The 27,469-nt window shown below is 28.8% G+C and overlaps 2 protein-coding genes across 4 annotated transcripts; one reads left to right on the top strand and one right to left on the bottom strand.

Moving 5' to 3' along the window:
• Positions 1-105: 105 nt before the first annotated feature.
• On the bottom strand, positions 106-8,095 carry mats (MOB kinase activator-like 1). Its single transcript, XM_014436214.2, has 5 exons — positions 7,809-8,095; positions 7,342-7,508; positions 7,026-7,253; positions 4,240-4,403; positions 106-4,124 (listed from the first exon to the last, which is right to left on the bottom strand). Exons 1-5 carry the CDS (start codon positions 7,820-7,822, stop codon positions 4,044-4,046), a joined length of 654 nt encoding a protein of 217 aa, XP_014291700.1. The 5' UTR covers positions 7,823-8,095; the 3' UTR covers positions 106-4,043.
• Positions 7,976-27,146, top strand: glo (glorund). 3 transcript variants are annotated; one of them, XM_014436209.2, is made up of 11 exons: positions 7,976-8,091; positions 11,391-11,490; positions 11,863-12,021; positions 12,826-12,969; positions 14,685-14,823; positions 18,952-19,133; positions 22,735-22,878; positions 23,277-23,515; positions 23,631-23,750; positions 25,881-26,004; positions 26,089-27,146. In XM_014436209.2, exons 1-11 carry the CDS (start codon positions 8,074-8,076, stop codon positions 26,124-26,126), a joined length of 1,407 nt encoding a protein of 468 aa, XP_014291695.1. In that variant the 5' UTR covers positions 7,976-8,073; the 3' UTR covers positions 26,127-27,146. The 3 variants fall into 3 exon arrangements, with proteins under 3 accessions (XP_014291695.1, XP_014291696.1, XP_014291697.1); XM_014436210.2 differs by having other exon boundaries at positions 22,735-22,863; XM_014436211.2 differs by lacking the exon at positions 7,976-8,091 and adding an exon at positions 8,338-8,497.
• The last annotated feature ends 323 nt before the right edge of the window (positions 27,147-27,469 follow it).

Consider the following 27,469-nt stretch of genomic DNA (forward strand, 5'->3'; position numbering starts at 1 on the left):
GTAGGCTTGAAATCAGTAAACTGATCGGTCAAGGATGGAAGATGAAAAAATATCAGAGGTTACCGAGGACAGGGAAAGGATACATATTTATGGGCAGAAAAGAAAGCTCATATTATTAAAGCCTGGCAGAGAAAAGCTCAGAACGAACTTGAGGCCAGTAAAAGAACTAATCTCTAAATAAATTTCAGCAAACTAAATACTGACATTTGTCAAGTTAGGTTTATTTATAAATAGAGGAACCAATTAAGGGAATAAATACAAAGATAGCTTAAATTAGTAAGATTCAAAAAATTAACTATATTTAATAACAAAAGTTTAATTTTTTGTTATATGTGGAAATAATTGAATTTAAAAGTAGTTAAAAAAAGTATGCATGCCAAACTGTCCTGTTCATGATTAATATAGCACCATTCATAATTGCTATATCTATTGTTAGTTAAATAAACATCTATTCATCTTAATGAACCAATGAAATGTGTGATGGGAGAATATTGGAGAATACTCATACTTTTAAGGAATTCACACATATATAGAATTATACACCCAATCCACTTCTGCTTGGAAGGAGACAAGGTACTGTTCCAGGGATTTCACGGGAGAGGAGGGCAGCCGAACTGAAAACTAAAAATGCAAGCTCTATGAGCAACTAAGGCTAACGTAATTGTTTTACTGGTGACAATGGGTTTTTATAAAGACTTATAACCGACAAGTAGAGCAAACAGTAAAATTAAACATATAACTCAATCTTTCAGGAGCTATTAGTTTTCTTCCACTGTAATACATAGTATGTACTCATACATATGCGTTTAAGAATAAAGAAAATACATAGGAGGTAGGAATATTAAGTCTCAAATAACATAAAAATGGTGGAAACAATATGTCTAGATATCTCATAAATATAAGCTTTATTGCAAATATTTCAGAGAAATTTTTGAGACATAGTCTTACTTATTTCTTAGGACCAGTATTATTTTATAAAGCAATTATTCATATGGAGCACATTAATCATGAGATTCATAACCTATTTACCACATTAAAAACACAATGTAAATTGGTTGAATTTTTAAGACATTAATTTTCAGAAATTAGATTTCTCTGATCTAAATAAATTAGCACAGATATAGCAGATACCATATTACATATCAATTAAAATCATCGCCACAACATCTATATCTGAGAACAGAGATGCATCGGAGTGGGGACTCTACCACCCAGATTTAGTGAAAACATGTTAGGGTGGAAACCCAGATATGGTATAAATGGATTAAACAAATAATTTTTCATTACATCAAAATTACATAACATTCAAATAAAACATTACCAGAGTTTTTCCTCATTAATTGGCAAGACGTCATCTTGTTTATGTGAACCAATAAAATTTTTGATAAAATACAGTAGATGGTAGCAAGGATATGAGAATATCAATTCTTGGATATTTACTTTAAAAAACAACCAATATTATACCATGAAATGAATATTTTTAGTATCAGTTTTATAATAAGTATGTGTGTTATTATACTTTAAATTTACTGAAATTAATTAATCTTGAACTATTGAATAATGAATGTGTGAGTATGGTTTTTGTTAAATAAAAAAAAAAAAAAAACACTGCATACTGTAACATATCAGAAAAGAAAAATGCTTAAAACAAATGGATAGTTGAGTTCTTCATGGAACAAATAAACTTGGGAGAATTGTAATAAATACTAATTTTGGTTGTGATGATACGCAATCGTTTTTGGCTATTTTCTATCAGCCTTAATTTTATTATTCATGTAACAGTTTGGCATGACTTATAGTCTCTTATCTCAAATATGTTTTTTATTACATGCAACTCCATTATTTGTATTTAAATAAATAAAAAAGTCATAAATAATTCTTTAAGGTGAAACATTGAGTTATTTTTGGTTTTTAATACATATAACTACCTAAAATTTAAAATATTAAATAATAAATGCCACTTTTTTGAACATACATATAGCTAGAAAGAGATTTCAAATAACATTTGGTATAAAACAATATGCAATTTATTAATTTAAAAATTCTAACAATAAAATTAGAATAGATTAAAAAAACTGTAATTCAAAACAATTATTTCGTAAACTCTTTCAAATACAATATTGGTTTTTTTTATAATTCAAATCAAATATACTTTTTATAATTAAAACTTAAAGACAAGCGATAATAAATATTTTGTAGAATAAGAAATGATTAATAAAACTGGGAAGGTTTTTTCTTTATAAAATATTTGATATGTCAAATATATATATATACATATTCTATCAATCGCTAAACATATAAAAATTTAGAATTCAGTAGTTTTTATCAATTGGGCTTCAATATTGAAAATGGACAGCAGATTTTGTTCCCATACATAAAATAAACATGAATAAGCTGGACTATTAATTATTCACATGATACACGCAGCACGCATTAACCACACTTAACAACAGCTTTCTTCAATATGTCAAATGATGTTATATAATACAAAAAATATCAATTTTAAATATGTGACAAAATTCATAACTCTTTTTTCACTTATGATTTAAGTAAATCAGTCGAATAAATTGATATTTCATCAATAGTTGCATGATTCATATACAACATCGACAAGAAGATTCTTAAATAATATACTTTACATATCACATATATTTAAGTTGGTTTCTTAATGCCAATAAGATAATTCAAATATAAGTCTCTGAGAGAGAGAAAATAATAAAAATATAAAATACTTAAGATATTAAAATTGCCAGAAACAATGCAATATTACAAGTCAGAAAAAGCGAACTTAAATTTTGGTCATTCTGAACAAAATCATAAATAATCTACCATAAGAGATCTCTCCTTGAAGATTAATATGACTGGGTGACCTCACATATCACCAGATTTTACTTGCTTAACAGACTATATTTACATTAATTTAAAGAGCGTTAGTTTCAAAACATTAAAAACCCTTTTTAAAAAATTGAGATTTGAGTTTAAGGTTTTTGAATAATTTTTTGTTTATTTTCCCGGATAGTTTGAAACCAAACAATAAAATAACCACTTAGCTAGTCTTTCATAATGCATAATATCTCCTAAATTCTAATTCAATATATTCACAATTTACATTCTTAAAAATATCAAATGAAAAATGAATAATTTATTAAGGTCGGACCACAGGCAACTTCCTTGAGAGTTCATAGTCATATGTAAATCACTGCAAATATAAAGGAATGTGTAGATGGGAAAACAACAATTTAAAAATTAGAACTGAGAAAAAAAAGCTGGAAAACTGTATTGGCGATGATAGTTTGCTGAGTAACCAAGAGTTAACAACTAAATCTAGTAAACTAGAGCGTTTGGACGGTTTTCACCATGGATAGTATTGTTTTCTTTCCTTTTTGCATATTCAGTAATGTACCAGTAAAGTTTTAATGTAGTATGATTCAGGATGAAATATATAAACATGAAAATAATGATTTTGATTTAAAAGCCAGTTCTTTGCCAAACAGGATTTAAATAAATACTGAACAAGCTTTTCTTTTTTCTTATCATTTAAAGAGAATAAAGACAACAGCTTTAAACCTTTAATAGTAATTTTTAAGAAAATTAAAGTAGTAATGAAATGTTTAAGAAAAAAAATCCAAGGGAAAAACTGGATCGCCTTTAGTAGTTTGCATTCACAGTTTAGCAAGAAGAGTTTATTAATAATATGAGCTGGCTTTTAAATTTATTAAAAAACATATCAAAAGGAGATCTACAGCAGTATGACCTTTTTAAAATAGGTTCAACAATTATAACACACTTATACCATTATGATATAAACTTAAGTTATTGTAAGAGAATAAGTGAGTTATTAAGATTATATACATAAAAGTTAACAATTAGTTAAACCCACTGATGAAGCATCCTGGTTATCACAGAGAAATGTTTACTTTAAAAATCAACTCCCAGAGACTTGATATTTAAAATTTAACAACGCCATAGGAACTGCTTTTCCTTGGCAAAACTACAGTTTAAAATACTTTTTAACCTAAGGAACGAATAACAATAAATTAGACTTATCGACCATCTTTAGCAGTCAGTTTTTCGATGAGTTCTTGTAAAGGTGCAAGTTCTCTTCTATCGATCAAACTGAATTCCTAATAAAATTACTATGTATTAATAAAACAATCATTAATATGCAATTACCAAAATTGATTTTAATTGCATAAAATTAAATTTAAAAAAAAAAAAGAAAAAATATAAGTATTATACCTGGACAAAAAAGATAAAATGTTTAAAAGAAGTATTTAAATGTGCTTCTTCACCAAGCTGTACAACTTCTGAGAAATGTTGATGATAAATATGTGCGTAAACTCTAAACAGCCTTTTCAGAATTGTCTTGGCAATAGACTGAAAATTTTTGGGAAACGGTACCCCTGGAAAAATATTATTAGGTATAAATCAATGATTATTTTGAAAATTATCATAAATAACATATTTTTGATGATTATCTACACTTCAAGACAATGTCATATTCAGAAGTCTCTTAACACAGATTGATGAGATTAAATTTAGCTTCATGATTCTGAATAATTTATCTTCATGCACATTATTAAATTAGTTTTTTCCTAAATTAAATTGTAAAAATGTATAGTCTAAATTATTTGTTCAATCCTTATGTCTAGGAAAATGGATTTAAACCCTTTTGAATTTCTTAATTTATTCCATAAGATCTGACAATGTTTCAGGCTCAACTTCACTTGTCTGATTGTCATTTACTTATGTTGATATTTAGCAAGTCATTTTTAAAAATATTTTTTTAATTATTTAAATATATTATTATTTCTGAATAAGAGATACTTTATATTTATCGTTAAAGATTTATTCTAACTTAAGCAAATTGCATGTGAAGAGGAAAGACTGAGAAATAGGCAAGCTGAGCCAGAAAGCTTGTCAGATGAAAGATGTTTAAATTAATTTTTCCAAGAAATTAAAATAATATAATAATTAATAACACTTGGTTTAAGAAAAAGTTTAGTATACACATATATAAAATGTTGAACTTTAAATATTACTAAAAATTATTTATTGTCTTCAATTAAATAATCTCTATACATTAAAAAACGAAAGCCTCACTAATGCCTAAATTTACTTAAGAGGCCCACTGGACCAGGTCTAAGTTTATATTTGCACAATTTGAGGGGGTACAGACTAACAATAATATTTTTATATATAAAAAAGAAAATGCTTATGATAAGTTAAGAGGTTTTATAAAGTCACAATTGGTCTCATTATATGATAAAATTAAAATTTTTATCATCAAGATTTTCTTGAAGAAAACTACTTGATCGAACACCCATCCCTCCCTTCCTTGTTATGTAGAGGGGATGACAAAAACTCTTGAGCCTTAGAGCATCTGAACTTTAAGTCCTGCCAGTAAGTAAGCTTGTTGGAACTTCAGCTAACTAGAAGTTTCCATCATTTTCGAACCAAAGTAGAAATATGAAAATTCATTTTGCTGGATGAGAACAAAATATAAATATTAGTTCAACTTGATCCAAAGAATAAGAGATCATTACTACATCCACTTAAAATAAACTACTTTAGAAATACAAAGATGTTTTGTTCAATAATTTTGTGATTAAAGGGATGAAAAAAAACTGTATTACTTTTTTATTTGTAAATCGTCTAAATTTTATACAAAATAAGCCAAACCATTAAATCCTCCAACATAATTAAAAAGATTATTTGACATGATACAACCAAATAGTTATGATCCATCTTATTTTTATTATTCTAAACCTGCTAATATCATTTCATTTTTATCCATTAGAAAAAAAAGAACATGTTTTTAGTTAAATATATTTATAACCCTCACAGAAGAAAAAAAAATTATAAAACATATAAAATAGTCATGACATGAAAAAAAAGAGACCAAGTAATGGCAATGATAAGTTTATCGTTTGTAATAAAATATAGGGAAGGAAAAAGAATTTGCAAACACTTTTAATAGTAGTATAGTTTATTGTGGAAAAAAAAGAAAGAACAAACATCATTACAACATAAATAGACAATATTTCAAGAATATTAATGGGATAGACTTGTAGTGAAATCAGGCCAACTTTTAGCATTCAAAACAAAAATCAAAATATGTTTGTACATTGGAAATTTTCTGGATCTACTCCTCAAAAGCTTCACTGACACTTCAAAACTACTTAATAAACATTTAGGACTGGTTTAAACTTAGAAAAATCAAACTAAATAACAAAAAATATCAACATATAACTTTCACACTCTTGACACATATCCCCCAGTATGTAGTATAAATAGATAACAGACAAATTTAGTAAAATATCTAGTATTAACATTTGATAGAAGGATATGGGGCCCTCAAGTGAAGTAGACGTGGCTTAAGTAAAAGAAGCGTTTGAAGTTTCTTTCCTCTTTATTTTCAGACAATTCTAACTAAAATTTAGAGAGCAACTAGACACATACACATACTCACTGAAACCCATTTCAACATATGCTTTGCAAATCTTTGGGACAGCCAAATAAACCCATAAACAAGCTGTAAACATTTCAATGAAAACCACTGTTTCAGATTACACACACTTTGTATACAAGACCACATTACACATCATACAAGATATTTCATGACAAACTCCTCCAAAAATTATACCTGTAGCCTGGTGTAAGATATGGCTACCATGAACGTTCCTAACAATATGTACGAAAGACTAAAACGGAGCTGGGTGAGGGATCTCTTTAGCTAAATAATTAAATTAATAAAAGTCAGGAGGAGGTACCAAAGGGCACTGGTCTCTATCATGCCACTCATGCTATTGTTAAGATTAAGTAATATATCTCATTTACTAGTAGTCTTCATTCTGAAGACATGTGAAATTGTAAATAAAGTTTTAAAAAAATATGTTGGATTACAAATAGCTTTGAGTGTATTTTACCAAAAAATAAAGTATGTTTTGTTTAATAATGAATAATTACACCTTCCAATGTATCAGTTTTATTTATATTCAATAAATTAATGATAATTAACACACCTATTTTAGAAGGAAAAAGGGTTTCATCATCTAGCTGATCTTGTACCCATGTCATCAAATAATCAATATATTTGGGGGCTGAACATTTAATTGGTTTTTTAACAGTATGGCCATCTGCCCAATGATACTCATACTTTGGTCCAGCTGACATGATAGGGCAACTATCCTCCGTACAAAATTCAGTGACAGTCCCATACAGCATATTGATTTGATTGAAAAAATCGACAGCTGAAATGAAGAGGAAATAGATTAATCTTTACAATATATATTGGACAATTCAAAAATACAAGATAATTCCAAAATCTTAGATAATTACTGTTGACAGCCACCCATTCATTAAGATCTTCTCCTTCTGGGAGTAAAACAGCTAATCTCAGATTCCCTGATCCTAACGTAGCAGCAGCATGCTTCATAAGGTCATACTGATGAGTTCCTTCTGGTATATTCTTCTTTGGCTTAAATGTTTTTGAGGATCTGCTCCCACTACAAAAAAATATTAGAGTAACTTAAAACACATTAGCAATTCTTGATAACATATTTGTTATCACACAGTGGAATATCCAGTCTCCACAGACAATACTCATGAAGAATTCATTACGGAATACATATAGAGCATATAGAATGTTAAATATCTTGACTGACTACTGAAAATTTGCTTTGAGCAAGAATTATTGCTAACTAATTATTTACTATGGAATATACATTGACAGACCAATCCTAAGTCTGCTTTTTCTTCTTCATAAACAACTTAATCTTAATAAAATCAATTTCTTCTTCACTTACAACAGGAAGCTCATTCTGGAGATATACCTATTGCCCCCTTAAAATACTTGATAAATAAATACTAAGGTATTTTTCTTCTGACTCGTTGAATTAAAATAAAGTTACTTTAAACCTTTCCGGTTCGACTAAATGCATTATACAAAATAAATCAAGTTAGTCATTAGATAGTTAACAGGAGATATTTATTTGTCAGCGGTCAGTGTACTTTTGAACAGCTGACAGATGAACATTGTGGTGACTGAAGTACGAAATTAAATTGAAAATTATGAAGTTTCCGAGGAAGGCAAGTATTCATATTAGTAATGTTGCAATAAATATTAGGGCAGAAATAGAAGAATATCAGCTGATTTTACGACCGTAGTTGTAATTTCAGAAAAAAATTATCACCAAAACTTCTTTTTGTAAATACTGTATTAAAATGGGAAAATAGTTATATAAATTTTATCATAGTTAGTTTAAATATTGTTTTCTCATTATATTTATAGTAGTTATTTTATTTGAAGATAAGTGGTACACAGATTAGATCAAGCTTGCTATGGCTTGTCTTCGCCTCCATATTCTCAGTAGTGGCGTCTATTCGATCTGGTTGTTTGATATCGCCATTTTGCGGTTCAGACGTGTACTCCGCGCTGGGCTAATTCACATTTCAAGTATTTCACTTCTAGCCGCATAAGTCATATTATACTAAGGTATTGTAAAGTTTGTTTCATTACATCTACTATGTATATATATTTTCTCATGTTTCGTACCATTCTAACATGATTTTGTAGATATGCACGCGAGTTGTTTCAGTAATATCCCGGCTATCCAACACGGTATTTGCTATTATATTAAATATTTCCATATTTTTATTTTACTTTAATTTGAGTTACCCCTTTTTGAATTAAAGATACGCCGTAATAACATTAAGAGTGAATTTACTATGTTGATTATTGATTGGAATGGATCGGTTCCATATTCGTGTTTAGACATTAATTTTATATTGATTTATAGCGAGACTGTTAGTGCTTTTCTGTTCTATCGTGAATATATTTTATGTTTCTCTTCATCCTAGGTATTAACTCATGGTACAAATTCTGTTGTGGAACTTTGTTTTGAGTGATGGTACTTCATAGTTTAGGTGTATATTTATCACTGTTTGATGGTTTATGTTTAGTCATATTATATTTATGGTTTGTGTTTAGTCATATTTAATCAAATGTCAGTTATTGTTTATATAAATTGGAATTGTCTACTAAGGTAACACCTCTGAACAGGTTTAATAACTCTATTTTTTTCAAAATCTTACTCCAATCCACCTTAAGTTGTGGACTCAATTACTTTTTAAAATAAGGAATTTAAAAAAAAAAAAAATCAAATCAAGTCTTGGGAAAAAACACCAGTGTGCGGAACCAATGTTGAACTGAATCAACTTATCTAGTCATACATTTTTGAGTAGTCTTGTATACCCATTCAGAAGTATATTAGTTCATCATAAATGTGTTGACTTCAAAATTTTTACATTTAACCCTTTTGAAATAATAAATGTCTTTTATCTAATTCGTCTCTCTAACCTATTTCTTTTCTTCCATGAGTTGGTGCGTTAAATACTATTAGATATACTTCACCTAATGCAACTTGCAATATTCACACTAACCACATTTTTAAATTTTCTTACAATTAGAATTATATTTTGTTGTGAGGATTAAGGAATTTAAATTATGAAGTGAGTTGAGAGTAACCTTCATAGTAAAATGCTTGTGTGGATAGTTATGTGTCTGTAATCATCATGACTTGTTCGTAACATGGAACTGTTTATTGTATGTAGATGTAGCATTTTTTGATAGTACAGTTGAAGGGTAGAATGTAAATTAAAAAATAATATTAAAGAGTATAAATTAAATGTAAGGATATAATAAGAATATTCTAAAAATAGTTGGTTACTTCCTTTTTCCTCAAGTGCTTAAGCCTCTTGAGTGATGTATTGTCTCTGGTTTATGTATCTTATTAGATGGGTATGGATAAATGTTATGTTACGTTCCTGATTCCAGTTTGTTTTTAGATGTCCTTGTTGGATTCTTAGGCAGATGCATGTACATTCTGTAGTTAATGCATCGTTAGTCAGTTAATGAGAAATGTGATTTATTTGGTTTTTGGTATTTCGTTATTAAACCGTTCATTACTAGTTGAAACATGTAATTCAATATAATAAATCATAATTTTAGCAATAATTTAATAAGTAACATCTTCTAACAATAATATTTAAAGAAATGTAATGTGATAATATTCATGTTTTTAATTGAATTCTAACAATAATCATCAGATTAAATAGAGTCTAAAGTTTTACTATTATATACATCAACTCTGATCTACTGCTTTTTTTTAGTTTTAAATCCTATAAACTTTTACACAATATTAAAGAGGATAAGGTTTACTTACCTTTAATTAGGAACATTTTCTATTCAGTCTATGCCATTTCATTATGGGTAAAAGCCTTATTAACAATACATGTTAAAGTCAACTATTTGATCAGAAATCTACATTGAATGGGTTTAAAATTAGTAGAAATTTGTAAAGCTACCGAAATACCAAATTCAACAGTTCAATACATCATTCAAAGTCATTAGAATGAACAAAGGCTACAGATTAGGACAAAGCATGATGGCTAAAATTTTTAAAATATAGAAGTATTTTTCAATGTTGGTATTAGTGCACGGTCATTTTCTCAATATTCAAAGTAAATAGAATTTACCAAAACTGCTACTTAGATAGAGAGGATAGTTAGATGTTTGAAGAAATGTGGCACACAAATATAATTTCTAGTACCCTGATTAGTTGCTATGCATTGATTCAACTTTCTGTTTCTGAAAAACAAACATCTTTCCATTTTCCTGTCATTTTTATGAAAATCCATTGACTTCCTTTTCTAATTAGGTAACAGAGTCCCAATATTTACAGTGTTAAAAATTACTGTTAGATAAATAAAATTCTTTATTCTATTTCATTATGATGTTTTACATATCAACAATGGAGGGTCATCCTTAGGCTAGTTTAAAAAAACAGAGGGTCCTTGTCAGTGGTGCTCTGACAACAAAATAGATATTTAAATAAAAAAAGTAGTTTAATCATTATTTTATCAGTGGTAATGCCCTTATAATACTACAATTTTCACGGAATCACTGTTACTCGTTCTTAAAAAAAATAAATTATTTCTTTACTAAAAGTTTGAAAACCTAGCTGGAAGTGATAGTGTTGGAGACTAAAGCTGGACATGGTTCCCCTGCTTAATATAATCAATATATAGAAGTATAACAATAGCAGGATAAGTCTTGACTGCTGATAAGGCATGATGGAGCAATGACGTGATGGGATTACCCATATCCAAAAAAATTTTAAAATATAATTAATGTATGTTCATATTTGTCAATTTTTTTATAAAAATAAGAAATAAACTTGTCTAGTAATCAATTATTTTAATCTGTTTTTAGAACACAATCTTAATTCTTAAACCTAACAAATTTTCTTCTTAACCCTCAAACTGATAACTTCACTAACTATTGTTTAACAATGTTGTTTCAACCTAATATTAGTTTTAAATTGCAGCCGAAGATGGGTCAGGCAGGGCTTAATGATGAAGGATGTGTGGTGAAAGTTAGGGGTCTTCCATGGTCTACAACAGAAGAAGACATTGTCAAGTTTTTTTGTAAGTTGTAATTTTAACATAATAAATGCATAGAAAAATATCAATATTTTATTTATTTATTATTATTATTATTTTCAATCTTTCCGATATTATTTCTGTTTTATAAATCCTGAGAGAATCCTCTATACTTCTACTAGAGTAGGATTGTCATATCAATAGGAAATTAAAAGAAAACAGTTCTATTATTTTGTCATCAATATCTCTTGACATAAATTTAGATTTAAAATATGTCTAGAAAATATAACCTAAAACAGTTAAAATATAACTGCTAATACATATTTATGCTTGGTTTAAGGTGAATTCCTTTTGATACCACAGTAAAAAATATGTAGCCTAATATATGTTAATAATTTTATACTTCCTACTTCACAGCTGAATGCCACATCAGAAATGGGAAAAAAGGTGTCCAAATGACTCTTTCTCGTGAAGGGCGCCCAAGTGGTGAGGCTTATATTGAAATGGAAACTCCTGAGGATGTGGAACTGGCATGCAAAAGGGATAGGGATTACATGGGTCACAGATACATTGAAGGTATATCTAGATTAAGTTTATAGCTCAATTAGATTTGAATGAGTGAGGTATACAAAATATAAATATAGTTATGACATCAGTAATCCTGGTAAATAATTAGTCATAAATTTTAACTTATAAGATAATCAATAAAGATCTAAATTTGTGATATGAATGTGGCACTGTTAATTTATGGCTTATAATTAGTCATATGTAGCTCATGTTGAGAAAAAAGATAGTACTTTAATTTTTATTGATTTCCTATAATTTGAGAAAGATGGTCCCATTCATAGTCAAAAGAAACTTTACTCAAATAGTTAAGAACCTTTCTATTTTAAACTCAACAATGAGACTCACATTGCCCGGTTAAATGAACAAAATGTAAAACATTGTAAAATATCCAGCTAGAAACAAATGTTTCTAATTTTTTACTTATTACATCCTTATATTTTATACTCAATTGTATCTTGTTATTTAAGTCCTAAAGTAAGCTAGGTTGAAATGTTGATTTCAAATAAAGTTCTTTGCTATTTGTGAAATTTTTTTTTTAAGTACTTCCTCCCTGAGGGGACAATTATGTTGTTCAAAAATGGTAGCATGTGGAATTGTGATCTGTTAACGATCAGTGTTTTTCTAGGTATATTTTCTTTGTATATTTTATAAATTGTCAATATTGTGAACACTTAATTCTTTTGAATATAAATGATAAAATCTGCATTTTATTGCATTATGCATGCATTAAATTAATTTTATTTATTATTAATCACGTATGCTTATTTCCATTTCATCATTGCCGGTTTATTTTAATTATTTCATTTTTTCTAGTTTTTAAGGCCAATAAGTCAGAAATGGAATGGGTTGTGGAACGTTGTGGCCACAACATGGAGCTAAGTAGAGATGATGCTTGTGTCCGTCTTCGTGGCCTACCATTTGATTGCACAATTGATGAGATTATAAATTTCTTTTCCGGTATGTATTACTAGTGTAATGATTTATGTCTTAAAATATTTTATGTCCATCAAAATTTTACATTAACAGTTTAATTAAGTAATTTGTCTGCTCAGATTAATTTTATTAAAGGAATAATTTAAAAAAAAAATTAAAGTATTAAAAATAGAATGATCATATTTAATTGATAAATCATAAGAAAACAAATTTATTATAGAAATATTTATATTTTTGAGATTAATATTCTAATTTCAATTATCCTATCATTCTTTTATTTTCAATAGCCCTTTTGTATCACCCTCATGGATCTTAAATTTGTTAGGTTTTCCAAATTTTATTTCATTAACTCAAAATATCATTCATATTCACTTTTTTGAGCAGAATCATTTTAATTTTCATGAACTAATCTGTTCGCATCCTGATCTGTGCTGGGTGTGTCATTGTAGCTTGTGATAGTTGAAAAAAAAAATTTTAACATTTTTTTGATTAGGCAGTGTTTTATACTCTTTAACTTATTAAAAACCTATTAGTTGCACTAACCATAATGAAATATATTAATTTTGTTAATTTCAATTTATAACATTGCGTTTTTATATCACCCTTTGACATAGATTCAGTGTGCTAACAGATATTTTTTGTTTTTTATTTATTATTTTGAAAATTACTACACTATAACCCTTTCACTGTGTTTATATCTTGTTATATCTATAATATAGGATGTTTTTATCTTGACTCTTAATCTAAAGTTGGTTTGGTTTGTTTTGTCACTAAGGACAAATTATTAACTTCATAAAATGGTAGAAGTGTTTTAATTACTTTTTTTTTTCAACCTTCACTAGAAGAAACTTATCTATTAGATAACATTTCAAAAGCTGATAAGTTGATATGAAAAAAAATAATTTTAATAAATTATCTCTTCTATTTCCTATTACTTTATCCTCTAATTTCTGTTCCCATAACTTACCAATTTTTAATTTATGCAGTCCTATATTATAGGTTTAATATGAAGATTAACAAACTCACAGATATCTTATACATTTTTTTTTTTTGTTTTTTTTTTTTAATTTGAAAATTTAGTAATAAGGTTTGCAGAATGTTGGAAGTAAGATTTTAACTTTTCTACATCTCTTTAGTGTTGTACTGGGATGAATTTATGAATATATTATTGTCTTATATTTGATGAGTAATTGGTTTTTAAGGTGTATATCTTTGATTCTTGGTTAAATGAATTTACAATTTCATATTATACTGTCCAACACTCTTATCATTCAAATCTTATTCTTTGAAAAAATTTGGTTATTTATTTTTGAATATGGTGAAAAAAATGTATTTATTTTCTTTTGTGATTATACTAATTTTTATTTTTGACAGTGAAAGGATTATATGTGTGTAAAATTACTTTTGTTTTGTTTTTATTTTTATTTTTTATGTTAAGGATGTGCGATTCTTTGCTTTAAGTTGCTTTTTAATAATGCTTAAAATTTAGATCAAATAATTTGATTATCAGGAAGAAAAATTGGATAACTTAAGTAATCATTCTAAGTGCTTGTTAGCGTGGAACTATTTTAGACTCTTTATTGTCTAAAATTATTTATTTGGATTAATTTAAATCGCACATCCTTCATTTATTAATATTTTTCATTTGATTTTGTATATACCACATTTTTTTTTTTTAATAAAAAAAAAATGATGGGTTATAACCGTGCCGATATTTGGTTGGTTGTTTGCTGGGCCAGGGCTGGAGATAGTTGGGAACGGGATAATTCTGGCGACCGACAACTCTGGGCGAACGACAGGGGAGGCGTACGTTCAGTTTGTTAACAAAGAGACGGCAGAGCAAGCTCTGCTCAAACACAAGGAAAAAATAGGACACAGGTGGGGGAACTACCAACATGGATGTCTTAGCATAATGTGTGATGGGAGGTCTTAAAAGGGACCCTTTAAGAAAGAAGGGGGGAATGGTGGTGGTCTGGTGGGGAGGTAAGGTAGAAATTCATTTATTTATTTAATCATAATCTGGCCTCTCTCTGTGGTAAACAAACCAGACGCCATTAGCCAAGATATTCAGGTAATCAAAAGATTATTAAATGGCCATTCTCTCCTTTCTGTTTTCATCATTTAATTCATTCCATTCATTAATTATTGGAAATAATTGCAACTTTAATTCTAACATTTTTAAAATTCGAAAGTAAATAATATTAAAATTATTATTATTTCAAAGAGCCATTTCTATCATCTTTGTTTTGTTCTATTTGATTAAAAGCGATATTTCTATACAGAAATTCTAAAACATTCAATATCTTTTATTTATTTTTTTTTTTTTTTCTCAAATCTTTACATTTCTGCTGCTTAAAAATTCACTTTTCTGCTACTTGAAAATCTCACGTCCATTTAATTTAGATTTGTTTTCTTTTCATCATTGATGGATCTTCCAAATGAAAATTTAAAATATTTTTCATCCACCTGAGAACATTCAAATTATGAGACCAATCATAGCATTATTTATTCAACTGAAATGAAAAATCATTTTATTTTTTAAAACATTTTATGTCTCTTCTTGATTATTCTTTCTGTATAAAGCAGATACATGCCTTTACATTCATGTTAATTTTTTATTATATCCATTCTTGAATACTTTGTGTATGTGTGTGAGTGTGTGTGCATGCACACACACTTTATATATATTGAATTTGTAGTATAATAACCTTCACTCTTTTTTATCAATTTTAAAACTGTTCTCCCATTTACCAGTTATCCATGATATATTTCACACTGTGTATTATTACATTTTAAATATTTGTCTTATAATTTTTTGTAGTGTTTTAATTATAACATTAAAATTAATATTGTTTATTTGTAAAAAAAAAAAAAAATGCTATATATTTTGAATATAAGTAAAATTTTGGGGTATTTATTATTCTCTATCAATTTTCTTATCATAATTATTTACAATGATAATAGTTATAGTTTTTTGTAATATAAGCATTTTAAAAATAAATTTACGTTAATCATACAGAAAAAGAAAATAAAGGTGATAGAAGTGGCCCGATGTATTACAGAAATGAAAAAAATCATTTTTAAGAATTTATGCATTGTTTTGGAGAGATAGTTTTATTATTTGTGTCTAATTTTAACTATATGTTATTGTATATTAATAAATTTGTTTAGGTGGAAGTAGTAAAATTCAAAACTAACGTTATGATTATTATGAGAAGGCTACATTATTAAAACTAGAAAAAGAAAAGAGAAACCCCTTACTAACTAGATAGTCATTGATTTAAATTTCAATCTCTAGTTATCTCTTGTATACTTTGTTTTTAAATATTTCAAGTTGCCTAGTTTAACTGGCCATGTATTTATACTGAAAACTTTCTATTCACAAGATGAATTTAATTGAAGATTTATCTTAAATTTCTTATGAAACTTAACATCCTAATTTATCAATTATTCAAATACTAAAATTCTGCTGTCTGATGATAAAATGATTGTAATTTCTGAAATTTTAAGAACTGCGATTGAAGGGAACATATAATTAAATTAACATTGTTTCAATCCTAAACTTATTATTTGTAGACCTGTCAATTTTATGGATCTTCATGGATTTAACTCATCCATATTCCAGAAAAAAAACTAACTCTTAAATTAAGTTTTAATTAATTTTATTTTATTTGACAAATATATTTTTTTGTAATTGATAACCATTGAATGTATTTATTTTCTTTTGTAACGTTTTTATTTCCTTGTTTGTTAAACTATACTTTTTAATCAATGCCTGTTTTTAGAAATTGCAATAAGATTATTACCCTCCAGTACGTACAATGAGTGAAGTAACACAAGAGCGTATAATGATCTCAGAGACCAAGCAAATATTAAACTTCTTATATATTTTTTTCTTATAATTATAAGATCTTAATCAAACTAATATTTCACTTTTTAAAGTAATATTTTGAGGATAGGAAAGCATTAAATATTTTATCATGATTCTTTACCATTTTTTATAATTTTATTAAACATCTATTATTGTTCAACATACTGTAGACATAAATATTTTCATTTTAGATTCCCTGGTTGCTCCAATTGCAGTTTAAAAAAATATACGTATATTTATTCTTGATGTTTTCACGATAGTGATTTTATAGTTATTTAAATTTATATATAATCTATTCTTATCAGTGAATAAATCATCATATTCAATCTGGGAATGGGAATCGCACTTTGGTTTTTTTTTTTTAGAATGTTTTGATCTTTTAAATAGGATTCTTTGAAATCAATACTGTCGATAAAAGTAGTATTAAATTATTTATTGCAATGATGTTTTGGAACAAGTTCAATATATTTATGATTAATAAGTATTATGATTTCTGTTTGATTATTCTATTAATACAATGTGTTGAGCTATACCGTTATGAACTAAATATTAATAAACATAATTTTATTTACTGAATCCTTTAGCGATGTTGAATGAAACTTGTTAAAAGCTTATAAGTTTATTAGATCCAGATAATACAGTAGAACCCATGTTAGTGGACCCCTTATCAATCGGCCTTCAGAAAAACTGGTCTAGTGAGAGTGAAGAGAAAAGGGAAGGGAAGTGCTTCTTGAATGTGATGGCATTCGTAGGACTTCGTGCCTTACAACACCTACTCTATAATCTGCGTTATTTTCATTTTCTTATTGTGAATTTTTTAAAAAGCTCTGGCCACTAACCAAAAAATTGGGAAACTGGTGTGGTTTTTTAGCTAGTTAAGATTAGATTGAGCGATGGAAAAATTTCATCTGAATTATATTATATGAAAATTTACCTGTTGTTGCTATCAGAGCTCTGCTGTCTTCAAAGCTGAATTTAAGGAACTGATAGCAGTTAAAGAATTAACACTGATACCAGTTTACAATTGGGATGGGACCTAAATTTTGAAATGTTGACGAATAAAACCTTTTTAGCAGTCAAAATAATTTAGGTGCTGATTCTTTGAAAGTCAGAAGTACAACAGTAGATGTTAGTTAAAACTTTACAGGGCCTTATTAACTCCCTTTCCTCATCAACTTTACTATACCTACAAAATCTGATCTGTCATCATTCTCCATGCACCTATAGGTCACAAAAATCAACCTGTATGAGTTCAAACTATCATCAGGATGTAAATCGGTGAGTGGTTTAAGTTGCAATTTGTTTCAAAGATAAAAACGGCATTTTTGCCTATCAATACACTTTTGCTCTTTGACATTGCACCTGCCTATTCTGATAAATTGGCCAGTGGTACAGCTGTCAAAAATAATATTTTGAATCATTAAAAAGGCATTCATTTCTTTCTGAAACTGCTGTATTCTGTGAGCAATGACACATCAAAAAATAACATGACTGCTATTGCTAACTTGCACGTCGTATATATTTTTAAATGCATAATAAATCCTGTAGAAAGGTCTTAAAACAGAGTTATTTTATGTTTCTGTTAATATTTTTCCCTTTAAAATCTCGGATTAGGCAGCCAGGACCTCAGTCCCAAGATGGTGTTACTTAACTGTGGTTCTACTGTAATCTGTTACAAGTCTCGAGTGTTGAAATTGGTGGGTTTCCTTAAGTGTTTAACGTCATTTCACAGTTATACAATTTTTAGTCAACAACAAATCTTTCCATAAAGTATTGAATGTATTATTTAAATAAGATTATTATTAATTTGTTTTTCCAATAAACTCAATTTCCCACATGGACATATCCACTGAAAAGAATGGTCTATTAATTAACTATTAGGGTCTATTAATTTCAGTTAATCATTATAAATTGTACTATTGCAATTTTTAAGAACTTTTTAATTAATTTTTTCATTTATTAAATTTTACATCAAAGCTTAGATGATTTTTTTTATATCATGGGTATAAAATTTAAGGTTTTATTCATTCTTCAATTAAAATTGAGTTCAATTGATCTTAGTTTTCAATCATTTTTAAATTAGGGTTGTGTAATTTTTGTTCAGTTTTAATTTATAAGTCTATTTGTGAATTCAGGTACATCGAGATATTCAGAAGCAGCATAGCCGAAGCTAAGCTAGCAGCTGGACCCAAGATGCGAAGTGGATTCTCTATGAATCAGCGACATGCTCCTTATGATAGGGGTGACAGATTCGGAGGAATGAATCGCTATAGCCAAATGGGTGGTGGTGGTCGTAGCAGCCAGAGAAGTTTTAGAGGTGATGTATCTTCTATAAGAACTACAGAAATATTTTCATATCACTGAGGATAATTAATGGTTTATTATAATTAATAAAGTGTTGTTTATGCATATGTGACATTTACTATAATAACTTTATAGTCTATGATAACTTGTAAGGATGACACTATGCTGATATAAAAATGTTCAGGAGAGGTCAAGTTGCTTTTAGTATCCTATATTTGTTTCCCAAGGAGGCATATTTACATCCTGTCTGTTCATTATTAAATTAGTTAATAGTTATTGAATTTTATTTCTTTATGAAATTTTAGATTCAATTATGTCCAGTTAATTATAATCAGATGTGAATTCAAAGTATCTCAAGTTAACTGTATAAAATTGATTAATGTTAACGCAGTTTATTTATTTGTTTTGAAAAAGCTATATGCTGTTATAAGAAAATACTCAATGTGCCAATATGGTAATTTTTATATTGTGCTATTGGTACCCTGTTGAAAATAATTCAAACCTCTACGTTCTCAGTTAATGAACATACTGGTTTATGATGGCTTTCATATGCAATAATGTAAGAGGCCAACAAAAAAAAAAAATCAATAAAATTGCTATAGGATACTTTCTTTTGATTATATGTATTTATAACGTTTAAAGAAAGTAAAAAATTAATTTTTAAAATGCTTGATTATTATATTTTTTTGTGGCATAATTTTTATTTCTGGGCTATTGCTGATTACCTCATCATTGTGCCACCAGGTAGAATTTGAATGTTTTACTTCACATTTCAATTCAGTTTCATTATGTTTGATAGTGGGGCATGAGTAATATTCATATTTTCTTAAAGTTCCTCGGATGTTTTGGAAGCTGCTGATAAATATATACTTGTGATTCCATTCCTCACTATCATCATTGTTTACATCAACATTAGTCTGCCATATGTCAACATCAAAAGTTATAATCAGAAGGTCCTGTACAATTTCCTAAGTCACTGTCTTATCTCCTACATTGTCTTCAATTTCATTGTTGTTTATTGTAAGCCGGACTTGTTTGAAGTTCTAAGAGAAATTTCGTTCCATCATGAATGAAGTAAATTGTATAAATTATGATCAGGGTTTATAACTTACATTTGGTCACTATCCCTCTGTTTCACATTGGACCCAACTAATTTTCTACGATGTTTTATGTTTTAAGCATTCAATTGTGGCTTCATCCATATGTAATACAAAGTGGGATCATGTGGTTCATCAAAACCAGCCATATATTATTCCGGAAGTTAATACTTTGATCCATACTTTGTCCACATAGGTCTGTTTTCATAGTGACAATTTTTGTCATCGTAGTACTCATTAATGTTCAGTGAGAGGGTATAACAGTGTCCTGGTTACATATTGTCAGTGAAACATAATTTGCAAAAATGTCTAGGTACTATCTAATTGAATCGTATTGTACCCACTATAAACCTAATCCATAGTGCTTCATAAAATATTTCTAGTTACAATTTTTTTAATGTCTATTATGGTAAGTATCAACGTCAACTCATTTAAAATCAGCTTCAATTCTTTCTCCAACTCAAATCCTTATTTCTTGTATTGTCTATTATCTTGAGGCTTTTGCCAAAAAAAAAATCATTGATTTATTTATTTGTAAAACATAAATAGAATATTATCAAGAAATTTTTTTGATCCCAATTTTCAAATCAAGAACTCCTCACCTATTGGCAGCTCAAAGATGTCAGTGTTTTCCTTTGACGTTATTGTTCTGTTTTCTTTTGTCCTCTTTTTGATTCCTAATGCAGTAACCATATTAGTGTGTGTGTGTGTGTGTGTGTGTGTATACCCATTTTAAATCGCTTATGTTGATCCATGTTCTTAATTAGAATAATAGATCTCATTTGATATAACTGAATATAAATGTTGGAATTTTTGAAAACAAGTTAATAAACTAGCGAGAGGCAGATTTGAAATTAAACTCTGAAATTGGATAAATAAAAAAACAAATTAAATTATTTAAAACAACTATTTCATGATTCCTTCTCTGAAATATCACTTGATTCTTAGCCATCAAAGTAAATAAAAACCACAATGCCAATTTTCAAGACCCAAGTATTGTACAAATAGTTTATACCACCATCTTGTCAGTCTCATAGTTGTTCCAAGGCAGGGTTTGCATTCCTCGAGTGATGTTACAAGTTTTGCCATCCTGGGTTTCAATTTCAGTAGAGACTATGTTTCTTTGGTTAAATTTCCTTTATTCTCATGTTAAATGCTCGTGGGCCGCCTATAGCTCAGTGGTTAAGACACAGTCTTACCAATTTGATGTCCATTGGCGGTGCTGGTTCGAATCCGGCCTGGGGCGTTGACTTTTTTCATTGAGTGGCGGTCCCACAAAATGAAGAACTTTGACCCCCAACCATGGTTAAGCAATATAGGACTCCAATGGGAGTCTTGGCCGGAGAAAAAAAAAAAAAGAAAATGCTCGGGATAGATAGGGAAATACTGCTCTGTTATAAATCTCGTTCCAAGGTTATTAAGAAAATATGTTTTTAGTTTCATATAAGAAAATATATGTTTGTTTGTGAGGCATCACTCACAGGAATACTGATGTCACAAACTACTGATATAACACTGAGTTATATACAGAAACTACTGATGTATTCCTGTGAGTGACATAGGATGTTTACCGGACTATGAGAGTTTCTACCTGACATGCAAAGCCTGATGAAGTCGGATAATTTTATGAAAAACACCAAATGTCATGGAATTTAACAAGCCAGAGGGCTCGAGTTGTAAACTTTCTTTCATTAATTAGAAAAGTGGTTCCTAACTGTAGGTCCGTGAAGGGTCCAGCATTACACATTTTGTAAGAAATTATTAAAATGTAGTTCACATTTTCTTATGTTTTGAGTGTTGACTGAAAGGTTTTGATAGATATATATGCCATCAAAATGCATTTCTGAGCAATCTAAAGTTTATTTCAGGGCCCCTTATAGCATTAAGTGGAGAATGGGGGCAGAAGCTTAGTTGCTGCAGACTTCATTCCTGGGCTGGAAACCACTAGATCAAAATCATTTGTTTATTTGATAGTGATATATACACATGACACATCAAATGTATTGTGGTTTGTTCATCGATTTGTCATGATAAACAGTAATCGACATTGTTACCAGAGCTTGTACTTCACTCCTCTATTGTAAACTATCATATAAAGTAATTATTTACATTGTTTATTGTCTTTTGAAATTTAGAAACAGCAAGAATAATTAAATTATATATATTCATCTGCTCATCATGTCCCACTGTAGGCGATTTGATGACCTGATTTTTTCCAGAAATGAAATAGAAAAATCAGAGAGTTCCATCAGATTGTTTTCAGTAGACACCCTGCAAAGGTCATAAAACTTTTGTCAGCTTTGGCTGGATAAAAGTGTGAGATCTCTCCAAAAAGGCATAAATAAACTTTATGAGATCCTGCATCAGTATCAGAGTGTTAGCTGCTTTTGTTGAGGAGAGATCCTTTTTTTTTTTTTTATGCTGCTTTTGTTTAAACATTTATTAAGGTTTTTTCTATCAATTTAAATTAATTTTATTAAATCAGCAGTGAATTAATGTTTATATGAACCGTCGCAGGTATTGGAAGGCAAGGAGGCAGTTTCAGCGACTTTGATGATGACCCATGGGAAGATCAGCCAAGGGTTAGACCATGGGAAGACTCACGTTCAAGGAGGGGTGGCCCATGGGAAGAATCACGAAGAGGAGGTCAGTGGGAAAATAGTAAGTTTATGAATGTCATGCAAACAGGTCTTCTTGATTAACTATTTCGAACAAGGTATATTCTAAACTAAATTATGAGTTTTCTGGGTATTCAGATAAATTCTTGCTGTTCATGGGGCGATATTTTTTGGTACTTCAATTTAAAAGGATGTTTTGGAATGTTTAAAAGGGGATTTATAAACTTTTGGTCATAGTAAGATTTAGTATGGTTTAAACTAATATTTTTCAAACGTTAATAAATATTTTAAGAAATATCAGATAATATCTATTGAGGATCGAGTTTGTTATCACTTGTTGGCTACTTTGTTTTGTATTATTAATCATCAGAAAACTTTGTTGTCCATAACTATACTAATTTATTAGTGCATGGTTTCTATAAACTTAATTTGTCTTTCTAGGAGGTGGTTTCAATGACTATGATGATGGTCCTTGGGAAGGAGGTCCTGGTGGTGGACCCTGGGACAACAGCGGACCTGGATTGGGACCAAGAGGAGGCATCAAACCATTACTGCCCAGTCTAGGACCCCCTGACAGGGGGTTTGGGAGTGGACATGGAGGCAATGGCTGGCAGCCACCAACTCACTGTGTTCACATGAGAGGTCTGCCTTTCAGAGCTACTCAAGCGGACATTGCAGAGGTAGGTCTTGTGTTGTCTTCCCTGCCGTACTTTTTTTATATTATTTTTTAAAATTAATTTTTGGCGTGTTGCTGCATTTTTTCCTGTATAGTAATGTATTTTATTTTATTTACAGTTTTTCAGACCAATCATTCCTGTTAGCATTAGGATCCTCTATGACAATTCAGGCCGTCCATCGGGAGAAGCTGATGTGGAATTTAGCTGCCATGATGATGCCGTCAAAGCCATGACTAAGGTAAATTTACATAATTATTCAAGTATTAAGAATTATTGGAAGATAGTTGATTGACCGTGTGATTAGATGAATGGAATATGGTCCCGGTGCTGTAAAAAAAAAAAAAACTCAAATAGTAGAATTATACTATTTTATTGAGCCAACGTTTCGCCCCACTTTGCAAGGCTTCGTCAGGGCTAGAAAAGATACAAACACATAGTTACAAAAGGGAAAAAAAAAAAAGAGAAAAAAAAACATAAGTTTTAAAGTAACAGGGGTATAAAATGTAAAAAAGTAAGATATAATAAGAAAAATTAAAGGTTGTAAATAGTAAATGAAGAGTCTTGGCTTGAAGTCCCACAATAGAATTTCCTATCTTTTTTCCAAATTGAAAGACCCTATTCCTTCCTTACACCGTTCTAATGTGGTTTACCGGATACCCTGTTCAACCCCATGCTGCAATTCCTTCTATATCGGCGAAACTAAAAACCAGCTTAATAACCGCATTTCCCAGCACAAAACTTCTATCAACTCCCGTAATCCACTTGCATCTAAATTATCAGAGCACGCATTAAACCTGAACCATACTTTTAATTTCGACAATCCTTCCATTCTTGCCACTGTCCCCAACCACACCAAACGTCTCATCTCAGAGTCCATTTACATAAATTAGACAGAGAATTCCGTCAATCATAAAGTTGATGAAGACTGCATCTCCCTTACATATCGAAACATTTTGAACATGATAAAATCCACGTAATACTTTTTTTTCTGCATTTCAGAAGCCCATTTTCTTGTCATATCTTTTATTCTTGTTTTTCTAAATTCTCACTTTTTTTTTTTATATTCACTTTCCTTCCTGTTTCATTTGTATTTTTGTATCTATCTTTTAATTTATATTCATGTGTTATCTTCTTAAGTGTACTTATATTAATTACTTTATTATTAATTTTCTATTATATTTTACACTTGTCTGTATCCCCGCTCATTTGGTATATTTTGTTTCTTAATTACTTACACACATTGTATCCCATTATTTTATACCTTACTGTTCACCTAATTTAAATACTTTTTTACTTTGTTTACTGTAAAAATGTTTCTTCGTTATTGTGGCATAACTGTCGTCCCCACTCCTCCCAATACCAACAGTCACTTTATTTTTGACTGCCGTCAAAACAGGTATACATTCTGTCTAAGCCAAGACGCCCTCTTCATTTACTATTTACAACCTTTAATTTTTCTTATTATATCTTACTTTTGTATATTTTATACCCCTGTTATTTTACACTTTTGTTTTTTTTATTTTCTCTTTTTTTTTCCTTTTGTAACTATGTGTTTGTATCTATTTTAGCCCTGCAACGTGGGGCGAAACGTTGGCTCAATAAAATAGTATAATTCTACTATTTGAGTTTTTTTTTACCGCACCCGGACCATATTCCATTCATTAAGAATTATTATTTGAAGTATGAAGGAAATGGTTGATTGTGCTGTCAAAAGGGACAAAAAATAGTTAACAACCATTTAGTTGTCGATGTTTTGCCCCGTTTTACATTAGTAAGATTTGTACAAAATATCAATATATGTTGACAATGTAAGTTAATAAGATGTAAAGAAGTAACCTTAGGAAGGGTTAAAAATTATGTAAGAATAAGTGGAAAAAATATATTAAAAATAAGATGTAAATTATAATAAATAAATTAAAAAATGAATAACAAACTAGTAGATTTAAAATGAACAGGAGAGAGACAATAAAAATAAAAAAAATATAAGAGAAATGAAAACAAAAATTGTACTCACAACTAAGAGACTGGAAATTAAGAAAGTAAGATTAGAATAAATAAAGGTCAAGAAAAAAATATATAATAATAAATAAAGAACAAATCAGAACCACCTGTCATGTTTAAAAGACAGCGAAGGGGTGAGTGATACAGACAGTGGTGGGGAGATGATGGTTATATTTAAATGAAACGCAAGAAAAAGATATTAAAATTTAATACAAACTGTAATTATTATGTAATTTAGAAAACATTAGTATAAATTAAATAATAGAATGCGTAACTAATTTTTTAAAAAATTTGGTCAAACCATATACATATATATTATGTTATTTGCAATATTGTTATACTGATCCTGTTACATTGTTTTATTTAGGATAAGAGCCATATGCAACACAGGTATATCGAGCTTTTCATGGACTCAACCCCCGGTGGTGGTGGTGGCGGTGGCGGTGGTGGTGATAGATTCGGAGGAAATGGTTTCAGCAGTAGGGGTAGAGGTAATAAAATTGTTTATTTTTAATTAGCTTCTGATTAAAGGCAAAACAGTGCATTTTATATTTAATTATTTATTTTTTTTACAGCTGGTATGGGCGGAGGAGGCTTTTCAAGGAGGTACTAAACTGGAATTGATCCGTCTATCTTAGAAACATTTTACTGTCATCACCATTGCTATGTATTATCTTCAGTAACTTATAATGATTAAATATAGTCTTTTTCTTTTTTTTTTTCTTGTAAAATTGAAGTTTCTTATGGTAATAATTTGTTTTTAAGAGGTCATTTAATAATTATCATTGAACCTTTAATGTTTAATTTCATTTTCTTTGTTTTTATAATTGCCTATTAATGTCTAAAATGTATTAGTTAATATTTCTGCTGCATTGCTCGAGCAGTTTAATATTTCCGCTATACATTTGGTTCAAGCAATGAAAATTATTTCAGTTTTTTTTTTAATATTTTCTAGTAAAACCTATGTATTTATGTAGATTAGGTTTATCATTAGTAATTTTATGCTCAACAAGTATTAAATGTGTTAATTTTTTTGCAAAAAAATATAGGTAGTAAATTTTTAATAACATTGTCTTTTTTGAATTTATATAAAAATTGTAATATTTTTACTAATTCACTGTTTTTATCCAATTTAATGTTCATTCTTGTATTATATCAGACATTATTAAATTGTTATGAAACAGGCTTATTTGTTCTTTTTTTGATTTATTTATTTTTTTTTTTTTTCTTATAAAAAGAAAGAGGTGTGTGATTTTAAATTTTTAATAAAGTTACATTTGGTACAACTATTGATTGGATTCCCTAAAGTAATATAGGAATTAACATTTAGGTATTTATTAATAAACTATGAAATGTCAATTAGAATTATCTAGTATCAGCAAGTTAATAGTATAAAATAAACTTATACTTTGTATACTAAATACAATGAAATATACTCATTGTTTAAAATGTTTCATATATCCAGAATTCTCAGAGCATAGCCTAAAATAAAACTGGATGCTTATCAATAAGGATTTTTTATGGGCGGAAAAGTAGTTATTAGTACTGAATGTTATCTTTGTACCTGCTGGAAATAATTTTTTCATATTTTATTCCTTATAATTATCATTAATAAATTGATTTTTTATTGAAATGTATGTGACTAAAATTTTTATATGGATATTCTAAATATCTTTGATAAAAAAGCTTAGAAATTGGATTTAGGCCATCCACTCCCATTGTGTAAATAATAATAACCCATCTTTATTTGCAAAATGTTAAAAAAAAAATATGAATAACTAAAGCTGGGAGAAAAAAGAAATACCTGTTTCTATCAGGAAAAGCAGAGACCACAGGACCTTTCCCATTTGCATTATGACTGTTATCTTTTGTGATACTGTTGTATTCTGAGCAGAGACAAAGTATGTATTCATTATTCTCACCTCGAGGAATGCTGATATATGAGTAGACATCTGT

This window comes from Halyomorpha halys, unplaced genomic scaffold, assembly GCF_000696795.3.
Source record: "Halyomorpha halys isolate HHAL.00 unplaced genomic scaffold, Hhal_1.1 Scaffold1826.1, whole genome shotgun sequence".
NCBI classification, from domain to species: Eukaryota; Metazoa; Arthropoda; class Insecta; order Hemiptera; family Pentatomidae; genus Halyomorpha; species Halyomorpha halys.